The 24553-nt window shown below is 35.8% G+C and overlaps 1 protein-coding gene across 1 annotated transcript in view; it reads left to right on the top strand.

Annotated features, from left to right (window-relative positions):
* Window positions 1-24553, top strand: part of SMCHD1 (structural maintenance of chromosomes flexible hinge domain containing 1) — a 69020-nt gene that overhangs the window by 6399 nt on the left and 38068 nt on the right. The window contains exons 2-19 of the mRNA XM_058802424.1: window positions 5482-5557; window positions 6079-6240; window positions 8848-8930; window positions 9033-9163; window positions 10672-10786; window positions 10939-11058; window positions 13928-14094; window positions 16297-16390; window positions 16632-16842; window positions 17692-17809; window positions 17897-18080; window positions 18586-18783; window positions 18863-18976; window positions 19452-19558; window positions 19840-19922; window positions 20075-20188; window positions 22423-22500; window positions 22578-22697. Of these exons, the coding sequence (XP_058658407.1) occupies window positions 5482-5557; window positions 6079-6240; window positions 8848-8930; window positions 9033-9163; window positions 10672-10786; window positions 10939-11058; window positions 13928-14094; window positions 16297-16390; window positions 16632-16842; window positions 17692-17809; window positions 17897-18080; window positions 18586-18783; window positions 18863-18976; window positions 19452-19558; window positions 19840-19922; window positions 20075-20188; window positions 22423-22500; window positions 22578-22697 (2275 nt within the window). The remainder of the gene's footprint in view (window positions 1-5481; window positions 5558-6078; window positions 6241-8847; window positions 8931-9032; window positions 9164-10671; window positions 10787-10938; window positions 11059-13927; window positions 14095-16296; window positions 16391-16631; window positions 16843-17691; window positions 17810-17896; window positions 18081-18585; window positions 18784-18862; window positions 18977-19451; window positions 19559-19839; window positions 19923-20074; window positions 20189-22422; window positions 22501-22577; window positions 22698-24553) is intronic.

The raw sequence follows: 24553 nt of genomic DNA, 5'->3' as shown, positions 1-24553 counted from the left end.
GGATGGTTGGAAAATATTTTTAGAGCGTTAGTGTTCATTGCAGGTTGTTGTCTGCAGATAGTCTCTAAAAACCATTTGACCAGAAGATACAGGCTCCTGTGTATTTCTGTAATATATCATTTTTTGATTTTAGCTCTGAGAAATGCTTAGAAATAATTTCTACCTTTATTTTTAATTTTAGCTGCTTTTCTGGAGACTTTTGGATTCCTCTTTGTTGGTGTCCAAATATATTATATATAAGTTTGTGTTGTGACATTAGGGAAGCTTATTGAGATTATGATTAGAGATGACTGTTATCATCCTGCCCTGCTACCATGAGTGCTTAGTCCCAGGTGCTCACTAAGACATCCTCAGCAAGTTGTAATTGTGTTGTGAACTGTCCTGACAGTGGATTGGAAAAGTTTATTTGATTAGCATTCTTATGAGGCATGTACAGTTCTCTTTTACTTCCGACAAGTTCTCCACTTAATCTTTTTATATTTTAGTTTTCATATCTGCTACTTCTATTAATTACCTTAATATTACATAGTTGTATGAATAGTTGAGAGAGATGATACAAAAGACAGTTCTTGGCTTGAAAATCTGGGATTTGAGAATTAAATAGTTTCCCTTAAATGAGTACTGTCATTTCATCCCTTTGTTGATGTAAGAGATTTCTCTCAATTTGGACTGGTAAATCTTCATTAAGTGGGCTAATTAACTGATAAATGCATGTCTTTCAGATGATAATTTGGTAAATAGCATGGGATATTCAGTTAATCTGTGCAAAATTAGAGAAGGCTACAGCCTTCTCAGTGTTTGGGTGTGGCTCTTAGCTTCATTTTTTCAGATTCGTGGACAAGTTTTTGTAAAGCAGCTGCTGGATCAATTTGAAATACTTTTAAAGCTATATTGCCTTTTGCCATGTTGGGTAGCTAAGTGTTTAACTATGAAGGAGAGCATTGAAAATGACATTATCAAATTTCTTTATGTTTAACTAATACAGTTCAGGTTCTCCTTTAGAGGTTTGCATTGGCAGTACAGTTGTAGTAGTCAGAAAAAATACTTCTTGGATGTGGAAGGTGACTCCATGGATGTTATGTCTCTGTTATCCTTTGGCTGCATCACTAAGGCCTGCAGCCATTTTTTCTCATTATTCTCATGTGCTGTCTGCTTGGATTGGTTATGGTCAGAGGATGCAGAATTTTAAGGGTACAGAAGTTGCATATTGTAGGGAACAACTGTTTGTGTTGGAAAGGTTTGGATCCCAAGAGGCTAAACGTCTTTTCTGAAGATATTATAGTCTTGGCTTCACTGTTCTACCTTTGTCGTGTTGGAGAGTGTTCTGTTCCTTCAGTTTTAAAAGTCACCACCAGGAGGACCAGAGGAAGCAGAGCAGTGACTCTGCCCTTACAGCATGTTATTTCTCCTTCACTTACCGCCTCAGGCCTCTTCATGTGACTGCTAGCTGTGGTGGTGCACACACTAAGTTAAATATTTACTCTTTGAACACCTTTTCCAAGGCAGATAGTAAATCCAGAGGCAAAATCTATGTTGACTTCATGTTGAGCGTTTTAGTTGGCTCAGTAGGCAGGTAAGACTTGCTGTGTGTGTAGATCAAGTAGCAGTAAAACTTTTGAGCTTTTGTGCTCATATGTGAAAGAGAAAAGAAACAGAGACCTGTTTGAAGTGTAAGCTGCTGAGGAGTTATCTGTGGTTTGAGGTTTGTTTTTGTTTTGAGGTTTGTTGGGGTTTTTTTGGTTTATGAAGAAAACCTGTGACCGGAGCTGGTGCATAAACTGAACCATGCTTCTTGATTCAGACTTAAAGGTTAAAGATACCACAGTTCATTCATGCTTTCATGTGTCATACCTGTAAAGTGGTCTGCTGAAGGCTTCTTGGGCATGTGACATTGTCTCAAACTCCTTTAGCATTATATAAATCTCATGTCATAAACATCTACCAGCAGATTGAGAGCTATTAACTTTATTTATCATTAAACATAGGTGGTGCTCCAGACTGATCCTCCACTTACAAGGAGGGCATTTTTCTTGTTTGTACAGGCAGCTTTTTTTGCATCTGTATCATTCCATGGGTTTAAGGATTGATATCCTGCTGTGTGCAAAACAGGCTAAACTCAGAGGTTTTGTTTTTCTTAATTTAACTTATTGCCTGTTAATACAAACTTCTGATGATTGATTGTGGGGGAAATGAATCACTTAGAGAAGTGATGCATTTCCTTCCCGTTTTCCAAACTCATCTTCTGTCATACACCATTCTTTTCCCATTCCTAGTTTAATTTATCCTTGTTTTCCCAATGCATATCTCATGGTCAATCCCAATTCCTTTAGGCAACAGGTGGTGTGAGACATCGGGGCATGTGCAGGACTTTATTCTGCTGCTCGTACTGTTTGTTTCCTGCTATGATGAATTGCCATAGGTCTCAGCTCCATGGGAGTAGGAGAGCAGAGAGAGGAGATTCTGTGCCCTGATGTGGGGTCCTCCATGGGCCTCAGCACCTTTGGGACCCTCCCTGCTCTGGTATGGAGAACATCCTTTCAATGGGTCTGTCCTGGGCAATGTCTCCTGATGCATCTCCTCTGTTGCTTCTCTTTTGTCTCTTCTATGTCTTCCCTGACAAGTTAGAGCAGAAGCACCATGTGCTCTTCTGGTGGAAATTTGGGGGAGGAGTGAGTTATTTCCATGGATTTGAGAGCTATCTGCAACTGGCTATGGCTGTCTCAGGGCAATTGATTGTCTCCTCTCACACTGGTCACCCCTGCCACTCTCCGAAATCAAAGCCCGGCAGCGTACGCTCAGCACGCTTCCAAGTGTGCTTTAGCAACTCATTTGGATTTCAGTCAACACCTATGGTTGTTTTCCCAGAATATTAAATTTTTGGTTTGTTGACATAATCTATACTTTTTAAGCTTTTGGTGTAATTTTTCTCTTCTCTATGCACATAACAGTTCATCTTTGTACTATTTTAACTGTTGTATTTGCATGTAGTGATAATATGTAACCAACAGTTTAGGGATCCTTGCCTTTTCACATGTCTGCCTTTTCTAGCTTGTGGATTTATTTGAAGTTTGTATCTGTTTTTTCCCCAACGTCTCTTCTTTTGTATACAAAAAGATAAAAGCTTTCACTTAGTTGCTTGAACACATTGACTTCCAAACATGCTTTCACTGTGAATGTGCAGAGGCATTTCTGAGTGTAGTGATTGTAGTCTTGAAGATTTTGGTGACAGTGAAAGCTTCATCATGGTTGTGTGTCTGGATTATCATAGAATAACTCACAGATTTATCATATGAATGTGTTTCTGGGTTGTCTCATAAATCTTATCAAATTGAGTTGTGTACATCTTCAGTACTTTCTTGGAAAAGGGCACCATACTGGGCTGAAAAAGACATGGCAGTGAAACCTGAACTTCTTACCAACAGAAGATACCATGTTATCTCTTACATGGACAAATCTTACTGAGAAATTAAACATTTGACCAAACACTGTCTGTTAGAATTGAATGAAAATTGCCAGCTGTACAAGTAAATTGCCCAGTAGGTTCACTTTAATTCAGGAATCACCAGCAGCATCTTATTCTGGAAATCAGGTCCACATACTGGCACAGCTGTGCAGCTGCTTCACTGCTACCTGGCATAGTGGGAAGAGACAGGGTCTAGGATAACCAAGAATGTAGGAGAGAGGGAGGGAGGAAGTAAAACAAGTAAGTCTTATGTAGAAGTGAAGCATTTAAACTGAGTAATCCCCAAAGTTTACAAAGGATATGGCCTGTCAAACTGTGACATGGACAAGACAAACAGTAATCTGCAGTCCAGACTGCCAAACTTGGTGTGTGTACCTACCTACCTAGTAGTTTGTGAAGTGGAAAGATCCTGCTGCCAGTGGACACTGAAATGCTGGGTTCACCCAGGAAATTAAAGCATAGCCTGCCAGGCTGTTTGGGTTGGTTTAATTGAGGCACTCCTGTGGAATGGGGTGGGAGGACCAGAAGGATGAGGCTGCCCCTGCTTCCATAGCAGGCAGCTGTCTTGTACCTGCAGTAGCTGATCCTAACTTCTTGCTGCCTTAAAGTAAATACTGCACTCTTCATAAGGGTGTGAGAGCAGAAGAGCCTTTGGGAGAGTGAGAAAACAAGGAAGCTGTAGTTACAGCTGGAGGGAAAGATGCTTGTCTGTGCTTTCAAATGTAAAACTTCGCAGTTACTCTATATTAACCACTGACCTCAAATGGCACTGTAGAATGTTAGCTTTCTAAAATCCATATATTTTAATGCTTAGTTTTCTTGCTCTGAGCAGTTTTATAGTTTTTCCTGTACAGATTTGCTGTGTGGAAATTTGTGTAATGTGAGAGGTAAAATTGAAGTGATCTGAACTCAGAGGAGTTAAAAAGTATTACTCCAGGTTCTTAAGTCTGAATATCAGTCTCTGTCATCTGCATTAGTTTCACTTGCACCAAGTACTGTGAGAAGTTCAACATTTTTTTCTAATTTTGCTGATGGATAATAACTGTAACTTTAATGTGGTCACAGGGAGAAAGTAACAAATATGGAAAGTAGGCTCTTAATGAAACCATAAGTAGGGTTTAAAAATATTTTCATGAGTCTGAGTAATAGGGATGGAAAGAGAGATGTGGGAAATGATGAGGGCAAGCTGCTGCAGAGAATGCTGGAGCTTCCTTCAGGGCAGAATCTGGCTGGAAGTGCATCAAGTACCTGTCTGAATTGTCACTGCAAGAATGACTGGGTTGATGGAGTTTGATGAGACCAGGATTGATTTTACTTGCGTTTCAAAGACTGGAAAGGCAGGAGAAGGTACAGATATTTATTTTATTATTTTGGGAAAGAGATTAGTGTTGATCATCAGGGTGTAAAAATGAAAGTAAAAGCAGAACATTTAAATGCATGTAGAAAGCAGGATAAAAAGTCTAAAGCTACAGTAAACACATTCAGAAGAAGGCATCAAAGTGGCAAAGATTGTTTAGTTTCAGAAAAACAAACTTCAGTGTTTTAACAGTAAAGAATTTTTTCTGAAAGAAATTTATTTTTTTAGATGTATTATATAATTGAAGAACAAAGACTTTAATATCCAATGTTAAGAAATATTAGGTTGGTTTGGTGTCTCAGGAGTGCAGTCAAATATGGGACACCCTCTAGATCATAACTATTGTTGTAATTTCACAGTCTTGTTCCTCTGCCCTCAAGTGGGTTATCAATAAGACAGTTCTTCCTCCTTAAAATTCCTGTTGCTCACTAGAGCATATTTTTATTTTATGCAGTTAAATGAGCATACCCTAGTATGAACAGATTTGATTAAATTGAGAAAACAAACGATCCTAAATTCCACTGTGTTCTAAGAGATTATGTGATTACTCATCAGTAGCTTGTGACAAAGTAAATAGACTTTGCCTTTTTTTGTTTTAATGTATCTGAATAGTTTTTGGACTACTTAGTTATCATAACTAAATAACCTTCAATTTTTATAGGCATTTGGCATACCTTCTGATGAAACCTTTGTTATCACCACAACAAATAGAAAGGAAATCACAGAAGAGAACTTCAGTAAGTATCTTAGATGACAAAATAATTACAGTTATTTCTTTCTATATTGATATAAAGGTCACATGATAACTGTTTGTGCTCTGTGATGTACAGTAATTAACTGAAAGTACAAATCCTGTAATAGTTTGCCAAAAATTGCTTAAAATTAGTTTCACAAACATGTTTTTGATGAGTTTGTATGATAACAGTTATACTAAGTATCTTCTGTCACAAAGTGACAGATATATATATATATATCAGATATATATATATATCAGATATATATATATACATATATATATGTGTGTATATATATATATATATATATATATATATATATATAGCTGTCACTTGAGAAAACTTGCATTCTAAAGCTTGGAAATGTCAAAAGATATTAATTTAAATGTTGTTGTTAAATGCTGAACAGGCAACGCTTAGGACAATACACAGATTACCTGTGGCAACGCTCGGACTTGTTTTGAGAGCAGAAGTTGCCTGATACAGTGCTCTTCAATGTACTTTACATTTCATCTTCACTGCAGGCGAGCTTGTTCACGATGGAGTTACTTTATATCTGCTGCAGTCAGTTGATCAGATGTTGCTTTTGGCAACCAAGGAGCGAATTGACTTTCTGCCCCACTATGACACACTTGTCAAAAGTGGCATGTACGAGTACTATGCCAGCGAGGGCCAAAATCCTTTGCGTAAGTACCTGCAAAAGTAATCGCGTGTAAATGATGTTTATATGATTATAATGTGGTTATGAGCAATTCAACTTCAAATTATAGCTGCTAAAAAATAGTCTTAACTGTAAAAGAAAAATTTACTATGTTCTTCATAAAAAAAGTTTCTTTTTAAAATTATTAAAATTAGCCACCTCAGAATCCAGATTTATAGAGATACCTTCTCAAATACTTGTTCAAGAAGTTTGAGTATTTTAGAAGTAAAATAACTTTAGCCTGAATAATCTTGTGCATGTCATTCAGACAGGTCAGCATTTGTGTTATCAAGTTTTTGTCTCCTGTACTAAACTGTAGACTTTGTGTTTGAATTTAATGAACAGTTTTTGTGTGAGCTACTATAGAATGTTTTGTGCCATGTGGGGTGCTACAGGGCTTAATTTACCAAAAAGAGCAAGTATTTCTTTAAAAGGATGCTGCTTTAATATTTTTGTTTTTTTAAGTGGTGCATGAAATATGTAATCGCCATTTTGTATTGTTTTACTGAATAAATTACTTTCTGTTCATGGCTTCGCTGAAAATTCTGTCTGTGGCTGTGATTACCTTCTAAATACTATGTAGTTCACAGGTACAGCAGGTTCAAAATTGCACAGAAAAAATTCCAAAAAATATCAAGAATCAAGCGTGATACCATTCCTGTTGTTTTAAAACAATATAAAAAATGTTTATAAATAGCAGCAGTTATTTTTAAGGACCAGTCTTTCCCCTTTCCTCTCTGTGCACATAATTTGTTCTGTGCCCCAGCAAAGGCACTATTTTGGTTCGGGTTTGGTGGTAGTGTTGAGTCAGTGGTACATCCATCCCTGTGCACAGGAATTGCTGTGTAAGCCCACTGAGAGCAAGCATTCTGTGGAGGTCTGTGATGTGCACTTTATTCCTGCTAGCAGCCAGTAGTGGACCTGTGGCTTTCCAACACAGAGAAACTGGAAAGGCCAAGCTGGGCCTGGTCTGTAGCAACCATACCCTGGTGGAATTTGATTAAATAGGCAAGTGTAAAGTATTGTAAGGACTCTAAACCTTAAGAAAAGTCCTTTCAGTTGTTAAAGGGTGTGGTTCATGGGACACTGGGAACACCCTTGGGGATAAAGGAGTAGAAGAGTGCTTGCAGTTGCTTAAATTACTTTTCAGAGCACAAGAACTCTTGATTTCTATGTGGAAGAAATCGGGTGTAGAAGGCAGGAGAATAGCATGGCTGAGAAAACACCTCTTGGTCAAACTGAAACACAAGAGAGAATTGCACAGCTGGTGGAAGCAAGCTATAGAATAATAGCAAGCTAGAGAATAATGTAGCAATAATAGCTAGCAAGCAAGCTAGGGGATAATACAGGGATATTGCCTGGGAATATACAGATGAGATCAGGAACACTAAGGCACAGCTGGAGCAAATTTGGCAAGGGATGGGAGGAGGGATGATAAGGGTTTTACAGATACATTAGAAAAGGATAACAAAAAAAGTTGCACCCTAAATAACTGAAATGTGAGGTGAGGAGGTCCAGGGGCAGCTGACATGGGGAAGACTGAAGTACTAAACCAATGCCTAACCACTTCTGAATGCTGATGAAGGACCATTGTTCTTTGCTATGGAATAGTAAATATGGATCACATAACTGATGCTCAACTACTTTGCAATGAAGAAAGTTGCAAAAAAGTGCAGAACTGTTTTTCTACTTCGATAACCCCTTGAGGGAAAATGCCATGTGCTTCAGTGTTGCTGTGTTACACTGATACTCAAGGGTTTTCTTTTACATGTCTGAAGTGTGGGGCCAGTGTAAATTGCACTGTAGCATTCTGAAGAACTCTGCAAATTGTAGGAAATAAGGTTTCCTTTTTAAAGAGACTGACTGGAAATGTCTGTTCACTAAAGCTGGTCAGTCAGATTGAGTAAATCTGAATTTGATGTATTTTTTTCAGATTAAATGCAATTTTCCAGTAAACTTAGGTAATTTTACTTTAATTAGGTAAGTGCTCCAAACATTAATGGTTAGAAACGACAGATTTGTGCAAACAGTTTGCCTGACTATTTCTGCAGTGTATTGCAACATGGATCTGACAGAAATTTGGTTGTATTTACCATTCACTGAAATCCTTCAACCATTTCTACAATTTTTTTTGTTTTCTATAAAAAATTAACACTGTAGTTTTAAATGTTTCACAAAATTTCAATTCAGTTTTCTTCAGTTAATTCATTCTTCCTTCAATATTTTAACAAGTCAAAGTCTATTTTTATTTACCTTTGACTCACATATGAATCATAAAAATTAATTTCTAATCATGAAAGGGACAAATCTGTCTTTTGTTAAGGAGATGGTTAGTTTATCATTGTTCTTTCTAATAATTGTGATATTGCCATTAAGAGCTGTGAGAGACTTAGTGATAAAACAAATTAAAAAGTACATGTAGAAAAGCTGTTTCATTTTTTTAAACAAGATGTTATGTGATTTTGATTGTTCTGACTGGGCTTAGGTCTTGTCTGTGTTTAGGTAATGTGTTTTCCTAATTGTTGAAAGAAACTACTATAAGGGGGTGTCTGTTTCCTGAGCACTAATAGGGTTTTTTTGTCAATTTCTTTAGCATTTGCCCTTGCTGAATTGATTGACAATTCTCTATCAGCTACCTGTCAAAATACTGGCATTCGGAGTATACAGATAAAATTGGTAAGATAAAAATACTTCAGTGTTTTCATACATAGTTTGCATTATCCTTTTTTTTCCCTGTTGCTCCTTGTTGATTTGTGCTGTGTGTTTTTCCCCCAACAGCTGTTTGATGATTCCCAAGGAAAACCAGCTGTTGCTGTGATTGATAATGGAAGTGGAATGACTTCTAAACAGCTTAACAACTGGGCTGTATATAGATTGTCAAAGTTTACAAGACAAGGTGACTTTGAAAGGTTAGCAAGTTCTATATATTTCTACAACAATTAGCAAGCTCTGCAAAGGTCTGTAAAATAAATTCTTAAGGCATAGCTGTATACCAACACTCAGCTAAACCCTGACATTTTATGATTACATAAATAGACCCATACTTTTTCTGAGTAGGCAATAGAGAAGCTTTATGACACAAAACTGGTCTTCTATTCTTGTGACACGCTGAATACTTTTTTGTTCTTGGGGCCTTTTCTAAACTGTCTTTTGCTTGCCTGCATACAGTTTGGGACATGCTATGTCCTGCAAGGGGTTTTTGTACCATGTTCATCTCTTACCTGAAAACCTTTCAGTGGTGCATTAAATGATACATTCAATATCTGTTAAGCTACTGCAATAACAGTTGGTTTTAGTTCAAATTTTCTTTTTTTAATTTAAATTTTAATTCTGTATAATGTATTTTAAATTATATCTGGAGATGTCTATTTTTTTATGCAGGCTACACAAAATAAATGTTTTTCATTTAAAAAAGAAAGTGGAGGTTCTGTGGTGGGTTTTGCTTTTTATATGAATTAACTTTATGGTTTGGAGTCTGTTCTCAAGAGATGTTCTACCTGCACAGCCAGGCTTAATCCTAGTGTATAAAATTGCACAAAATCAGTGATGTACAGTTTTTGAGCTTTGGTCACATTTTAAATACCTTAAGTCTAGGATTGCAAATGTGAAGACGATAATTACAGTCTCAGTCATAACTAATTTGTCATATGAACAGGTAGTGTAAAAAGTAATATAGCTGTGGGAAGTGATAATATAGCTGGGGGAATTGAAAACATCGCCAAATAGAAAGTCAATGTCTTTTAAGCATCTAGAGATAAGTGCATAAAAAGTGATGCTGGGTCACTTGTAAAGAAATTCACTGCTTTTTGAAATTGCTGTAGGCAAGTTTAGTAACAGAAATATGTAGTATTCCTAAAATGCAGATTTAAACTGTGGATTACTGCTTAATGGAAACAGAGGTCTAAATTACAGTAGGATGCCATCTACACCTTATTTTCATTTGGGACTGCTGTGATTTAAAAATAAACATTTTCCTAAACTAGATAAGGCTGCTCAAAGTGACTTAGAAGACATGGAATTTAACTACTGATAGCATATGTTATCTCTCCAAGTCTGCATTTAATAGTTGGTTGGCATTATTTTCCACTTTGACTTAAAAGTATTTTTATGAAAGGATGCTGTCAGAAAGATCAAGCTTGCTTTTTAAGCCATTTTTATTTAGTAAGATTTGGTTTGCGAGAAGAGGCAGAAATGTTTTATAAGATGACTTGGGAAAATACTTACTTTTAAAAAGAGTACATCAAGAATTTCAGGCACATATGTTTTAAGCTTGGAGTTTTAAAAGGTATAAAGCGAAGGATTTTTTAACAAAATACCAGGAGGAAGAATTTGGTAGAAGCTTTAGATCAAAAGTATCTTTGGGGTTTTTAATTACTTTTGTCTTGAAAAAATTTATTAAAGACACTCTTATTCTCAGTGATCACTCAGGATATGTACGCCCTCTGCCAGTGCCTCGTAGTTTAAATAGTGATATCTCATATTTTGGAGTTGGAGGCAAGCAAGCAGTGTTCTTCGTGGGACAGTCTGCCAGAGTAAGTCAATGTCTGACTTTAATTTTATTTTAGAACGTTGGCACACAATCAGATTGTTACTTCCTAACTTTTAATCACAGCAATAAAGTATTTTATTATGTTAATTTTAAGTCTTATTTTGATTTTCAATGCTGTTTCTTTAATAAAATCAGATGATCAGCAAACCTGCAGCATCTCAGGATGTTCATGAACTTGTCCTTTCTAAAGAGGATTTTGAAAAGAAAGAGAAAAACAAAGAAGCAATATATACTGGATTCATTCGAAACAGAAAGGTAAATAGCCTTAAGATTCTCACATTTATAATTGAAAGCCTTTCCCAGGTTAATGTGATTTAACTGTGTAATATTCCTGTAATACTTATCTGGAGATATCTTCACCTTAGTGAATCATTTGCACCCTGTAGTGTAAAAGGAAGTAACCAAGAACTTGAAAACACTAAGGACAATATATGCCTTATTTTTTATGTGATGCTTTTTCCTCTTTTCAGTTAAGGTTAAATGACAGAAATGCTTTACAGTTTTGCATGTCAGGTTAAGAAAAATACTTTATAATACTTTTCTAAGCACAGAAATTTTTTTTGTTGTGTATGAAACAAAAATGAATTTTCTCTGAAGCAGTAAGGAATAAATTAGGGAACCAAATTGTACTTGTTTAGAAATATGTATGACTAACCTGTATAAGGAAGAGAAGTCCAGCCAGACCAACAAAACTCATTGATTTTATAAATATTCATAAATGTTGTAAAATAAATGAACTGTTTAGCTGAAAGCTAAACTCAACAGTCCTGATGCTTTTAATGAAGAAAAAGAGCCTAAGTAAAAAAGCTGTAAGATAAGGAGGAAGATTGAAAAGAACTGTTTTTTGGATATTTTTGGGCAAGGAGGGAGAGAACAAGATGTAGCTAAGGGTGCAGATGGGAGGAAAAATGGGTGGTGTGTATGACAGGGTAGTCAGACCTTGAGCTTGTATCTTGTGGGTTATATCAGTGTTCTTAATGTTTCATATGGATGAGAAAGGAAATAAGGTTTTTATTTATGCCAATTCTGAGTCAGTGAGTTGCAACAAAAAATGAATTGCCAGTTTTGATTTTATTCTCTCTACAATATCAGACTCAAAAAATAGAAACTGAAAATAAAAGCTGACAAAATCTGCTTTATTGTAAAGGGTACAAATGCTTTCCCTCCCTGCTTGATACTAAAGAGCAAGGTTGGATGATACAAAGTAGAAGACAAACTAAGGCACGCATAAGTTGGAAGAAAGTAGCTGAATGAGATGCATAGGTACTACTAAAGAGTTCAAGAAGCTGGTGCAATCAACTGTTTGAAATGTTGTGGTAATAATATAAAATCAAAGTTAAATTGACAGTGTTAAAATGCAAGTAAAATTCTATTTAGAGTTAAAAAGATAACTTGTAACTATCCAAGAGGGAGGAGATGATGTGAAAAGTAATAGAAGTGAGGTATGAAGATAATAGAGGTTTCCCTAAAAGATTCCTAAAACTCAGGTTTAGGAATTTTTTTTGCAAATCATTGAAATACCTAGGCCGGTTCATTATATTGGTGTGAAATAAAATGTGTGAATGCATCTCGCTAAAGACTTGAAAAATGGTCTGCACTGCACATACATCAGCAAGAGAATACTGTGGCAGAAGTAGAAATTGTAAATGGATTATTAGTGTGAGAAGAAATAATTGAGCATTTGAGCCATTCAGTTGGTGAAGGAAGTTACTTTTGCAAAGAAATTAAGGTGTAATTAATGTGAAACAAAAAGAACTTTAGAACAAGGCCATAACACTGAAGAGAAGTGATATTAATGGTATCCCTGCTGGTCATCTTTCCTTGATGGGTAATAGTCACCTCTCTTCACTGCAGTCATTTCTCTGGACCATTGAATATTGCAAAGAAGTAAATAGTTATTTTCTAGTTGAGATAGATGCTAGGAATGTAGGGGAAGGTGCCATGGTAGTTTGTAATCTGTAGTGGGAAGGCAGCCAGATAATTTGGCAGTGATATTTTGGAGGCTCTTTTGGTCTCTAAATTTCTTCCATGATGTACAAAGTGGCACTTGTTCAGCATAAGTGTGCAGCTTCTAGGTTTGTCAGATCACATGGGGATAAGGACCAAGCAGCTCTGGCTTTTCTTTATTATTGCCAATCCCATCACTAGCATAGAATAATCCAGGCTATGCTGTGGGCAGGAAAAAAGAGATGTAGTCTTCTTTGACAAAGTCTCAAAAATTGTTTAGTTATCCTTTTAGCTAAGGAGAGCTCTTTGATTCCCTGGGGAAAGTAAGTCTTAATAGAACACCCTTAACTATTTCACCTAACTGGTTAGGTAGGACATGTCTCCTTTCATGCCTTAATGATGTGGGGTTTGTCTGCTTTCCTGCAAAATAAGGCATGTAGCTGCATTTACTACAACATATCTTCTCAGTTGTACCAATTGTTTGCATTCACTAGAAAGATCTTAATCTTTGTTTTAAAAATAGGAGTTTTTTTCTGGATGTACCAAATGTAAGGGATTACTCACTGGTCCAGTGTGAAGCATGACATCAACCACTGTGTCTTCCTGCACTTTAGAAAACTGTCAAAAGAGCAAAGTGCATCCATTCAGGAAAAGACAATCAGTAGTTTCTGGAATGAGGAATCTCTCTTTCTGTTAGGCTACTTGACATTTCATCTGAAATTGAGGATTCACCTTTTTTTCTTTTACAACAAAACTGTTTCTTCTTCTTGAGTTTCTACTATAGAAAGTAGCCTATCCCTTTAAAAGCCAATAACTTTTTTTGGCTTTGTTTTCTTCAAGAGGCCTTAATGTCTTGCCCACTTAATGCTTCCACTTGATGGATGAGAACATGGATATTACACAGTGCTACATTCAGTGTGATTAAATGCATTTTTAGACGGCACACTTTAGGTGTTGTGATGAAAGTGAGTTGAAAATGAACTGGATTAGTGATGTCACATTCTCAGCTTGTTGACTTTAATTTGGAAACCTTTATTTTAAGCTTTAATCCTTTGTGATACTTAGCATCATGTGTTCTGTATTAGTTTTCTCTTATGTTTTTTAATCCCTTTCAAGTTGATGGGAGTTTGGAAATTCAGTTTACATCCCTGCTCTTATTATTTTACTTTTTTTGTAGCCATCTGATTCTACTCACATCACAAGTGATGATGAAAGATTTCTTCATAATCTAATATTAGAAGAAAGGGATAAAGAGAGTTTCACAGCAGTTGTCATTACAGGTGTACAACCAGATCACATGCAGTACTTGAAAAACTACTTTCATCTTTGGACAAGGCAGCTGGCGTAAGTTGGTGATTTAAAAGATTTCATTTAAAAGTGGGCTACTAACAAAGTCAAGTAATTATGAACTGCTGCTTTTTTGTGCTTTGACATTGGCCTTATTCTTTTTAAGGCCGTTGATACTTCAGTTAGCCTCCCTATCTAACCAATATTACAGTAATGAACACAACTGAATGGGGCACCCCCAACCAAAGATGTGACTTGATGATTAATACATAATCCACTGTAATTTTTGCATACATATCCACTGTAATTTTTAGTAGCCTATTAATTCAATGGTGTATTACTGATGTAAGAAATTGTTTATCTAATTACTAAGAACTTCATCAGTTACTTTGCTCACAGCCATGCTCCTAACCTTGCTCACAGCCTTGCTCCTAATTTACACTTTTAGGGGATCTTTTGGTTGGTTCACTTTTTAAACAACAACAGAAGAAGGTACTGCTCTTCATCCCAGTTTAAGAGGGAGAAGGATATATGACACTATCTGCTCTGTACTGTAATAATGTCATCAGTGGGCCTGCAGAACCTGGAGATACCAGTGAATAGTTTGGGCTTACCTGTTATGATGATCCATATGTGAATGTAAACTGAAATACAAAGGCCTAGACCAATTTTGAAATCTGGCAAACTACACAACTTTGTTTTCAAAGTATGATTTCATTTTTGTGATACCTATAATCTGATAATAATAGATGTACTTAAAAAGAGGATTAATATAAGATTTAGGTAATATCTTACTATGTGAAATATCATTCAGTGTTGCACATAAAAACTTGTTACTGAAGCCATTTTTAACCTCATGAAAATATAGGATACGTGACTTGCAGAGGATAATTTACATCCCTCATTAGCTTCCAGTAGCTCATCCAGTGAACACTTACACTTTACTGTTAGTTCTTTCCAACCATCTCTTGAAGTGAAAGAGCTGCCTCTGTTTGAGATGGAACCCAGGTGCAATTATTCAGATATATGCCCTGTAGCTGTTGCAGTAAAACGACTCACTTAGCCTTCCAGTGCTACGCAGTCCTGTGTCACTGTTTCAGCTGTTGTAATGGCCCTTTCCCCCCCAAACACTTCCCCATTTCCTTCTGCCATGCCTTTTGCCACACATGCAGGGTACCAGTTTCGTTCCGCTTCCATGCGCCGCAGCACAAGCCCTCATTATTTTGGATGCTTTGAAGTGGAGATGAACCCCTAAAATAACAATGTCTTAAGGCCAGGAGACTGCCTTTTGAAGTCTGAAGAAATGCACACAAAATACTAAACAATTTGGACATACTATAAAATCCTGAGCAATGAGACCAGGAGGAGCCTTTTTCTGGGAACCATGATTTCTCTTTGGGGAACATTTAGTGCAGTGGAGGTCAAAGGCAAGCAGCTATAAACTTGCAGGTGCATTTGACTTTAGTCATGCATTCAGTCCCCTTGACTAGTACAATCTCATTTTTCTCCAGACCATCCCCCAGAGCTTTAAGGATTCAGTCTTTGAAGTTGAAAGAATTAGCTAGCTGAAAAGTTGAAGTAAATGGAGTTGAGTTCCTCAGTTTTCTCAAATTGCATTTCTCTGTGAAATTATTTAATCTATTTGACCACATATATTTTTTGAAATTTGTTCAATGAGGAAAAATGCCAATTAGAAAGCAATGTTTACAACTGAAAAACTATTTCTGTTATGCAGATCATGTCCATGACTCCTACCTATATTCAAATTTATGTAAATAATGTAAAGATGGTGATTGTTTGTTACATATTTCTGTTTCTGTTAGATGATTGATATAAAACTGATAGCAGAGACAAAATGTGGAAAGATTTGTGACTCTAATTCTGATTTCCAGAATGCAGAACAATTTACAGTAGGTTTATTTAGTTGACCCTTTGATGTAAAGGATCTGTAGCCATGTAACAATTGTTTGTTTTTTTTTTTCACTTATTCATTTTTTTTCAAATTTGTTTCCAATTATTTTACCCAAAAATTGGTCCTAGTGTGATTGTGCATGACAGAGATGAGAAGACTCAAAAGGAGTCACTCCCTTTAGTAAACCTTTTGTACCAGATATATGTTGTCAAGGAGTTGATTTATAACAGTGCAACAAACCAGTTATATTTTAATAAAAATAAAAGCTTATTTAGATTTTTTAAATTATAATGTGAAATTTTTAAATTTCACTTGCTGGTTTGGTTTTTTTCTGAAATGTGTTTCAGTCATATCTATCACTATTATATCCATGGACCAAAAGGAAATGAAGCTAATGCTGTAACAAAAGAAATAAGCCCTTTCAACAATATCGATATTCAGGTAAGAGATTTTATACATGTTAGTCAAAAGTCCTCTTTGATGACAACTTATTTTATATTGTGCCTGTTTCTCTGTATTCAAGCATTCAAGATGTGTATGTAGTTTAATTTTTTGAAGTAATTCTGTTTAGCATTGCAGTGTAGGAACTAACTCCTTTGCTAACAGTCAATTGTCAAAGTGCTTATTACTATAAATCTTTTGCTCTAAGGAAAATCAATTTACTTGTTTTCCTTTTTTCCAGATTTCATTGTTTGAAAAGGGAAAAGTACCAAAGATTGTCAATCTGAGGGAGATCAAAGATGACATGCAGACACTGTATATAAACACTGCAGCAGATAGTTTTGAGTTCAAGGCACATGTTGAAGAAGAAGGTATAGTTGAAGGCATCATCCGATACCATCCCTTCCTTTATGATAAAGAAACATACCCTGATGATCCATGTTTTCCATCAAGTAAGTGAAATGCTTTGCTGATTGTCCGTCCTATCATAGACAGTCCTACTACTCTAAATATTTTAATGAAATAAAAACCAGAACAACTTTAGGTTGAAGTGTAAATATTACCATATTACCTGATTTAGGTTGTGACAGAACAGAAAAGTTCACGTTCTTTTGGATGAACAGATGTTGTGAATTTTCTGTTGTGGTAACTCATTCCTGTAAACTTGATCTTCGGCATACCACCATCTGATTCCAAATTATAAACTCTTATGGAATGTACTCCAGTTGAAACTTTGCACTTTCTTGATTGCATCTTTGCTCCAAAAAAGTAATAAAATATGAGCAGTTGATTCAAGAGATTTCAAGACATACAGATTCAAGAGATTATAGTATCGAAATACTGCAAAGGACAACATATAGTCTGAAGTCTTTAGTTTAAAATTTGTTTTACTCAGCTGTGAGTTTTTAAATGCTAGGGGTTTTAAAATTCCTTGTGCTTTTTTTTTTGACAAAACAAATCTTGAGTTAATTGGGACAAGATTTCATGATACTAGAAGAACATCAGTTGAAGCAAAGGAAAAAGTAACTCTCAAAATTTTAAAATTTCGAATTTGGTAATATTTAACTTCCATTTAGAATTTTTCTTTACCTTCCTTATTTTTTCTGCTTGCTATTTCTAAAACATGAAAAAAAATGTAATATTGTATGGAATGAGCTTGATATAATGTGCATTGCTACTGTGCTGAATATAATAACAATAGTACTTCATTAAGATTGCTATGGGTTTTGATATTACACTAATTTTTTAAGGAAATATATTCAGGAGACTATCTTTCTTTTTTTTTTTTTTTTTTAAACAAGGATTAAATGATGATGATGACGATGACTGTTTCTTAGTAGAAAAAGGTGCCAGAGGAAAAAGGCCTATTTTTGAATGTTTTTGGAATGGAAGATTAATACCGTACACAACTGTGGAAGAGTAAGTGGTGATGTGTTTGTACAGTCTCTTTCTATAACGTAAACCTCTCTTTATGAAAAAGGATTGTAATGACTTTCTCCTTTTAAGTTTTGACTGGTGCGCTCCTCCAAAGAAGAGAGGATTGGCACCAATTGAATGCTACAACAGAATTTCTGGTGCATTGTTTACCAATGATAAGTTCCAGGTCAGCACAAACAAACTCACTTTCATGGATCTGGAGCTGAAGCTAAAGGATAAGAATACTCTGTTCACAAGAATCTTCAATGGACAGGTAATTACTGCATTCTGTTAAGTGTTTCTTCTTGGTGAAGTTCAGTGCATGTAATACAGAAAACTTTGCTCACTGGTTATTTGTTCATGTCTCTCTGGTTTAGTGAGCAGTAAAAGCTGAGTCTTTAAATCTGAAAACTTAAGACTCTGTATTTTTCCCTTTATTTTCTTGAACAATTACTTTATTTAGTTGTTACATGTCATTTTTGTGGAAAGACCCACTTCCTAAAGGAATATGGCTGCTGGGGGAAGCACTTTTTTTGACTTGAAGTGTACCTTTCCTCTTTTTAAAGTTTTCAGACTGAAGAATCCTTTTTTTTTCTTTGTTTCTGTTCTTGTGTTTCTTTTTCTTTTCTGTTTGTTCTTTTTGTGTGTGTGTGACTTTTTGGCTTTTCATTTGAGTACCGTATCTCTGTACTCTTAGAACTGTTCAGGTTTCTGATGTGGTCAGATTCAAATTTTATAATACATTGTTAATATGTACTTATTTTGTAATCTCTTTATAGGAGCAGCGAATGAAAATTGACAGAGAATTTGCTCTGTGGCTCAAAGACTGTCATGAAAAATATGACAAACAGATAAAATTCACAGTCTTTAAAGGAATAACTGTACGTACTGATGTATTATCCAAAAGAATGCAGAGCCCTTGGACAATGTATGCTGCAATAGAGTGGGATGGAAAAACATACAAAACTGGACAGCTGGTAAGTTAGTTAAACCCTATGAAAGATGCTGTGCATTTGATGCAGGAGTAATGAATTAATTGCTGTCTTCTGCTTATAGGTGAAAACTACTAAGACTCATCCAATATTCTATGGAAGCATTGAGAAATTTTACTTGTATGGGGACCATGATGGGGATATATTTGCCACTGGGGGAGAGGTTCAAATTGCTTTGGTAAGAAGAAATACAGAAAGGATTCACACAGCTAGTGTGGATATTAAATATTTAAACATAAAGATATGTTTAAACATAAAGATATTAAATCTTTAGTCTGACCTGATTAAATTACTTTAAATAACAGTAAATACCTTTAATGTAATTTTTTACAATCAGCAGTCTAGAAATACTCAACTTGAGCTTTAATGTGAATATATTAAAATTGTTATTTATTATGAACAGTCTGATTTATAAAGATTTGTGTATGGAATAAAGTACCATACCACATTTAACATCAATATTGTGCATCCATTTGTAACCCTTGTGGTTTCAGCAAATTTTAAAAAGTGTCTTGTAGTTTCACTAGGCAGTATTTGTTAGCATATTGCATTATGTCTTTGTTGACTTGTTTAGTCTCTTGATTGGGAGGTCTTTCTCATCTGACATACTATAAAGTCTGGCATCTTATAACTGCACTGAATTTTTATTTCAGGAACCACAGGCATTGTATGCTGAAACGAAAATTATTCCAATCTCAAAACTTGACAGAACAGTGTCTGACAAAGTTGTGAAAAAGTACATAGAGGATGAAATGGCAAGGTAAGCACTAAGTAACAATTACATAATTGTGGAGTTCCTAATTATAGTTTTTGTATTTAATCAGGAATCAAACAAAGTTCAGTTTTATTCCCAAATGGGAAAGCAGTCAGCTGTTTCAGTAGAAACCAAAAAACTCCCCCCAAAAACCAAGAAGAAATAGGTTGGGATTTGGTTTTTCTTTCCCTACCAGAAAAATAGTTTCATGTGTATTTAACTAAAGGTAAATTGCTCTTTATTTTAACTTACTGCAAAAATGTTCATCCTCTTTTTTTTTCTATTAGACTTCCTGATAAATTATCAGTAACATGGCCTGAAGGAGATGAGTTGTTACCAAATGAAACAAGATTTGCTGGTACACCAATAGGTATATTTTTTTCTTCCAAATACTAAAGCATTAAATTCCAGTTAAAAAATATATTGTGCACTCTTATTAAAAAGACAAGCATACAGAAATCTCTGATCACTTTTAATCCACAACATATTTTAAAAGTCTGTCATCTTTCATTTTATATTTAGGAGCATTAAGAATAGAAATTTTAAATAAAAAAGGAGAAGCAATGCAAAAACTTCCAGGTACAAGCCATGGAGGTTCAAAGAAACTTCTTGTTGAACTCAAAGTTATTTTGCATTGTGAGTATTTCATTATATTTAATTGTATCTTTATTATTTTTAAAGTGCATAATGGATAATAAGGTATTTGATTGTATAATATATGTATATATTTAAAATACATATTTGAATTTGATAAGTGGATGTCGTAGTTAGACAATATTCCATCAGTTCGTGTTGCATTTCAAAGCCACTTTTCATGAAATGACAACTGCCTCAATACCATGTATCATCTTAAATGCTGTATTTTGATTACATCTTCTGTCACAAGTAAGGAGGGCCTAACAATTCCAGCCTGTTCTACTTAACCTGCATAAGAACATGGGTAAAATGGATAATGTTTCTGCAGTTAATGTAGCAATTTACATGAGATGCATAAAAGTGGGGATCAGACTTGTTCAGTATCTAACATAAATTCGCTTCAGCATTTTTAAAAAATCAAGGGTTTTTATTATTTACTCATTTGTGGTTTCCATTTTGTGGGTACTTCACTTGATGTTCTCACATTGCATTATTAAGAATTGTGTTCTGTCCAACGCAGATGAAATCACTCAAGTTTTGTTTTGTATAGAACACTAAAGTCTCTGAAAACTCCAATTCTGCACATGTCAAATGTATTTGAAACTTGTAGAAACCTAAAATCTTCTTTCTTTCCATACACCATAAGAAAATCCAAATCCTTTATCTGTTAGGAGTTGTAAAAATAGCTTTATGAGTGCTGAGGTTATTCTAGTGGTACATGTCAAGGAAACCAAATGAAGTATCTTAGCTCAGTTTAGTGTATATGTCATGAGTCTACATGTGGTATTTTAATGGCACTTGTTCATGGGAGCTGGCTGCTGTGCATGACCATTGTCCAGCATAGTGTGCTGGGGCATAAAGAGGTTGGAATTGAACAAAAGCTGTTCATTTAATCTAGATTATCAAATTGTCTCCTATCAGCATGTGTGACACACCAGTGTTTTGCAAACTTAAGATAGGGCATCCTGATGTCAGGAAGTATGGACTTGGGAGAGACCTGGTGTTTCTGTTGTTCTGTTTTGTCAGGGTCATTCCTAGGATCACTGAAAAGTCTGCCTTCAGACCTTTCATGTCTCCTGACCCATTCATGATGGAAATTTGTACTTTTAACTGTTTCTACTGCTTCGTGTGTTAGCTTTTTTTCTCTACTCAGTTGAAGAATCAGTAGTGTAATCCTCATCTTCTTCACCAGAACAATGAATAAGTCCTATAAGTGATGATTTGGGCATAGCACACCTAGCAAAACTCAAACCCTTATTTGTATAAATGAGAGAAATGTGGTTACACCCATACAAAGGCCAAGAGCAAATATAATGTACAAAAAGTTTCTCTTCTCTTTTGAGGAGTGGAATACTTGGTGAACTGTAGTACGGGCTACCAAGAGACCTGAGCTATGAGAAACCTGATCTCTTACTGGGCAGTCTTATTATACAAGCTTCAATTCAAAATTAGGGTTTGAATTAGGGTAAGAGAATGATAAAATCTCATTGACAGCTCTTACTTTATCTTATGTATGCCATTTGGTGCAAAAACAGGGTAATGAAACAGTTTTGCTTAGCTGTAAAACAATTTGTATTTCTACTGCATTTCTTTTGTTCAGTGTAGTCTTATTGCAGTCACATTCTATATTCGGAAGTGTGTTTTGGTGGAAAATAAAAAGTATTACTACTTCTTGACACTTCCAACAATAAATCTTACTTCTGTATTTATCTTAGGTTATAGAACCAGTCACTAGAACTGCCTCAGAGTTTCAGTGTGTTATATTTTTGTATATGTCTTAATTCTGCAGAGGTTTATAAAGATAAAACAATTTGGAGCAAAAAAGGAGGGTTTTTTTCCAGTAATATTTTCTGTCAACTGCACATTTTTATCATTGCTCCCATTTAAGCAATTTTGCTACAGTCATTTGTCAGTTTGATCCATTGCCAGCATGGAGTGCAGAGTGCTCACAGTTACAGGAAATGTACAACCAAAGAGCTAACAAAATTCAGCTTTAAAAACCTGCTTCTTTCAGTGCAATGTGCCTGAGGCTAGCAAGTTTTAATTAAAGTGGGATTAGACAGGGAACTAATTTGTTTAGCTGTGATCATTGTGTTTAGTTGTAAAGCTGAATTGATGTTAGTTAGAGATCCAGAAGTGATAGTAATACTAAATAATAAGTGATACTAATGCTTGAAAAAGTTAAGAATTATGGTGTAAAATTTAAATACATGAGCTAAGTGTTTCTTTTGCAGCACCTACTGAGAATAAAGAAATAATTTCCCATATCAGTCAGCATGGAGGCAAGTGGCCATACTGGTTTAAAAAAATGGGTAAGTTGCATATTCAATATCTTCAGTTTATTTGTTGGTTTTTTTTTCTTTCTAATTGTACTTTTATATCTGTTTAGAAAATCTTCAGAAACTTGGTAACTACTCCTTGAAACTGCAAGTAGTGTTGAATGAAAGTAATGCAGACACTTATGCAGGAAGGCCTCTGCCATCTAAAGTATTTAAATTTACTATTGTAGGTAAGAATTCCCATCTTTTTTTCTACTTTTAGTGTTTCTCTTTGATTCATATTATATCAAAATTTGTGATGTCCTAGTTGAGACGTGGTTTTCAGCACTGAAAAGTAGCATTTGCATGTCAAATTTGATAAATTTCCAGGAAACAATGGGGTTTTGTAGTAGGTTTTGATCTCATGTGTAATGTGTTGGCTCTGTGGCAGGCAGTTTTACATAAAAAAATAAAACCCTTGATGTGAACTTTCCGAAATGTACGTATAAAAAACAAACTTAAACTTCATTAGAATCCCCCTTTTTCCTCATGCCATTGACATAAATATTCTTTCATAAAACTAATATTCATTAGGCCAACTGTCATACATAAACCACAGAAATGCATTAAAAAACAGTTATGCGTTTAAAATAAGCATGTTGAGCTTGAAGTCTTTTTTTAAATTAATTAATTAAGGAAGAATCCTATGCAAAACTAAATTCTCATTTGGTTGTAATGGATGTGTCTCTTTACTGCAATGCTTACTAGAATACTCACTTCAGAAAGGGTCGGAGTGAAAAGAGAGGTGGTGAGGTAGGCTGGAGCTTGATGATGGTGCCAGTTATTGTTGAGTGTTTGTGGCTGAGAGAACGGGGAAGGCCAGCAAGGCAGATATTGTGCTGGGAGTCTGTTACAGACCCCCCAGCCAGGATGCAGAAGCAGATTGAATACATAAACAGCTGGGAGAAGTGTCACAGTCACTAGTCCTTGTTCTTATGGGGGACTTCCCCTTTACCAGATGTGTGCTGGAAATGTAACACAGCAGAGAGGAAATGGTCTAGGAGGTTCCTGGAGACTTTTGAAGAGAACTTGCTGAGCTGACACAACTGGTGAGGCAGCCAGCTGGGCAGGGAGCCCCATCTCCTTTGTGACTTTCTCTTTGAGAATAGAGAAGGACTGGTGGGTGGTTGGATGCTGTCTTGAGCATATCAATCATAAAATGGATGTTTACAGTGTTCACTGTTCTTGAAGTAAGGAGAGAACTGTCATCTTGGACTTCCAGAGAGCAGGATTTGGCCTGTTAGGTGAGTGGTTGACAGAGTCCCTTGGGAGGTAGTTCTGAAGGGCAGAGGAATCCTGAAAGGCTGGAAGAAGAGGAGCAAAAAGGAAGCTCACAATCTGAACTTCAGGAGAAGACTCTGGCCTCTTCCAAGATCTGCCTGTTAGAGCTCTATGGAAAGAGGCCCTGGACAGACTGGAGGCCCAAACAAGTTTGTTAGTATTCACAGTCACTTCCAAGCTCAAGTCTGGTTCATCACAATGAATAGAAAGTCAGACAAAAATTCCTGGAGGCTTGCATGGATGAACAAGGAGCTACTGACAAAACTCAACACAAAGAAGTATACAGAAGATGGAAATGGAACCAAGTAACTGGGGAGGAATACAGACACCATCCAAGCATGCAGGGATGGGGTTAGGAAAGCCAAAGTCCAATTGGAATTGAAAATGGAATCACTAGCAAGTGATATCAAAGTCAAGAAGATAGACTTCTTTAAATACATAGGTGACAAAAGGATGGCTGAAATAAACATGAGCCCACTGTTGAATGAGGCAGGGAACACAGGATGTGGAAAAGGCTGAGATACTGAAATCGTCTGCCTTAGTATTTACTAGTAAGACAGACCTCAGGAATCCCAGACCCCAAAGACCTTCCTCTGGTGAAAGGTCTGGGACAAGGAGGATACACCCTTGGTGGAAGATGATCAGGCCAGGGAATACCTAAGCAAACTGGTGATACCTATGTTCATGGGCCATGATGGGATGCACTCATGAACCAGAGAAAGCTGACTGATATCCTTATGAGGCCACTCACACCAATTGAATAATC

The sequence above is a fragment of the Ammospiza caudacuta genome, chromosome 1 (assembly GCF_027887145.1).
Source record: "Ammospiza caudacuta isolate bAmmCau1 chromosome 1, bAmmCau1.pri, whole genome shotgun sequence".
In the NCBI taxonomy this organism is placed as follows: domain Eukaryota; kingdom Metazoa; phylum Chordata; class Aves; order Passeriformes; family Passerellidae; genus Ammospiza; species Ammospiza caudacuta.
The sequence above is the reverse complement of the archived record's forward strand: the minus strand, read 5'-3'. Positions and strand labels throughout refer to the sequence as shown.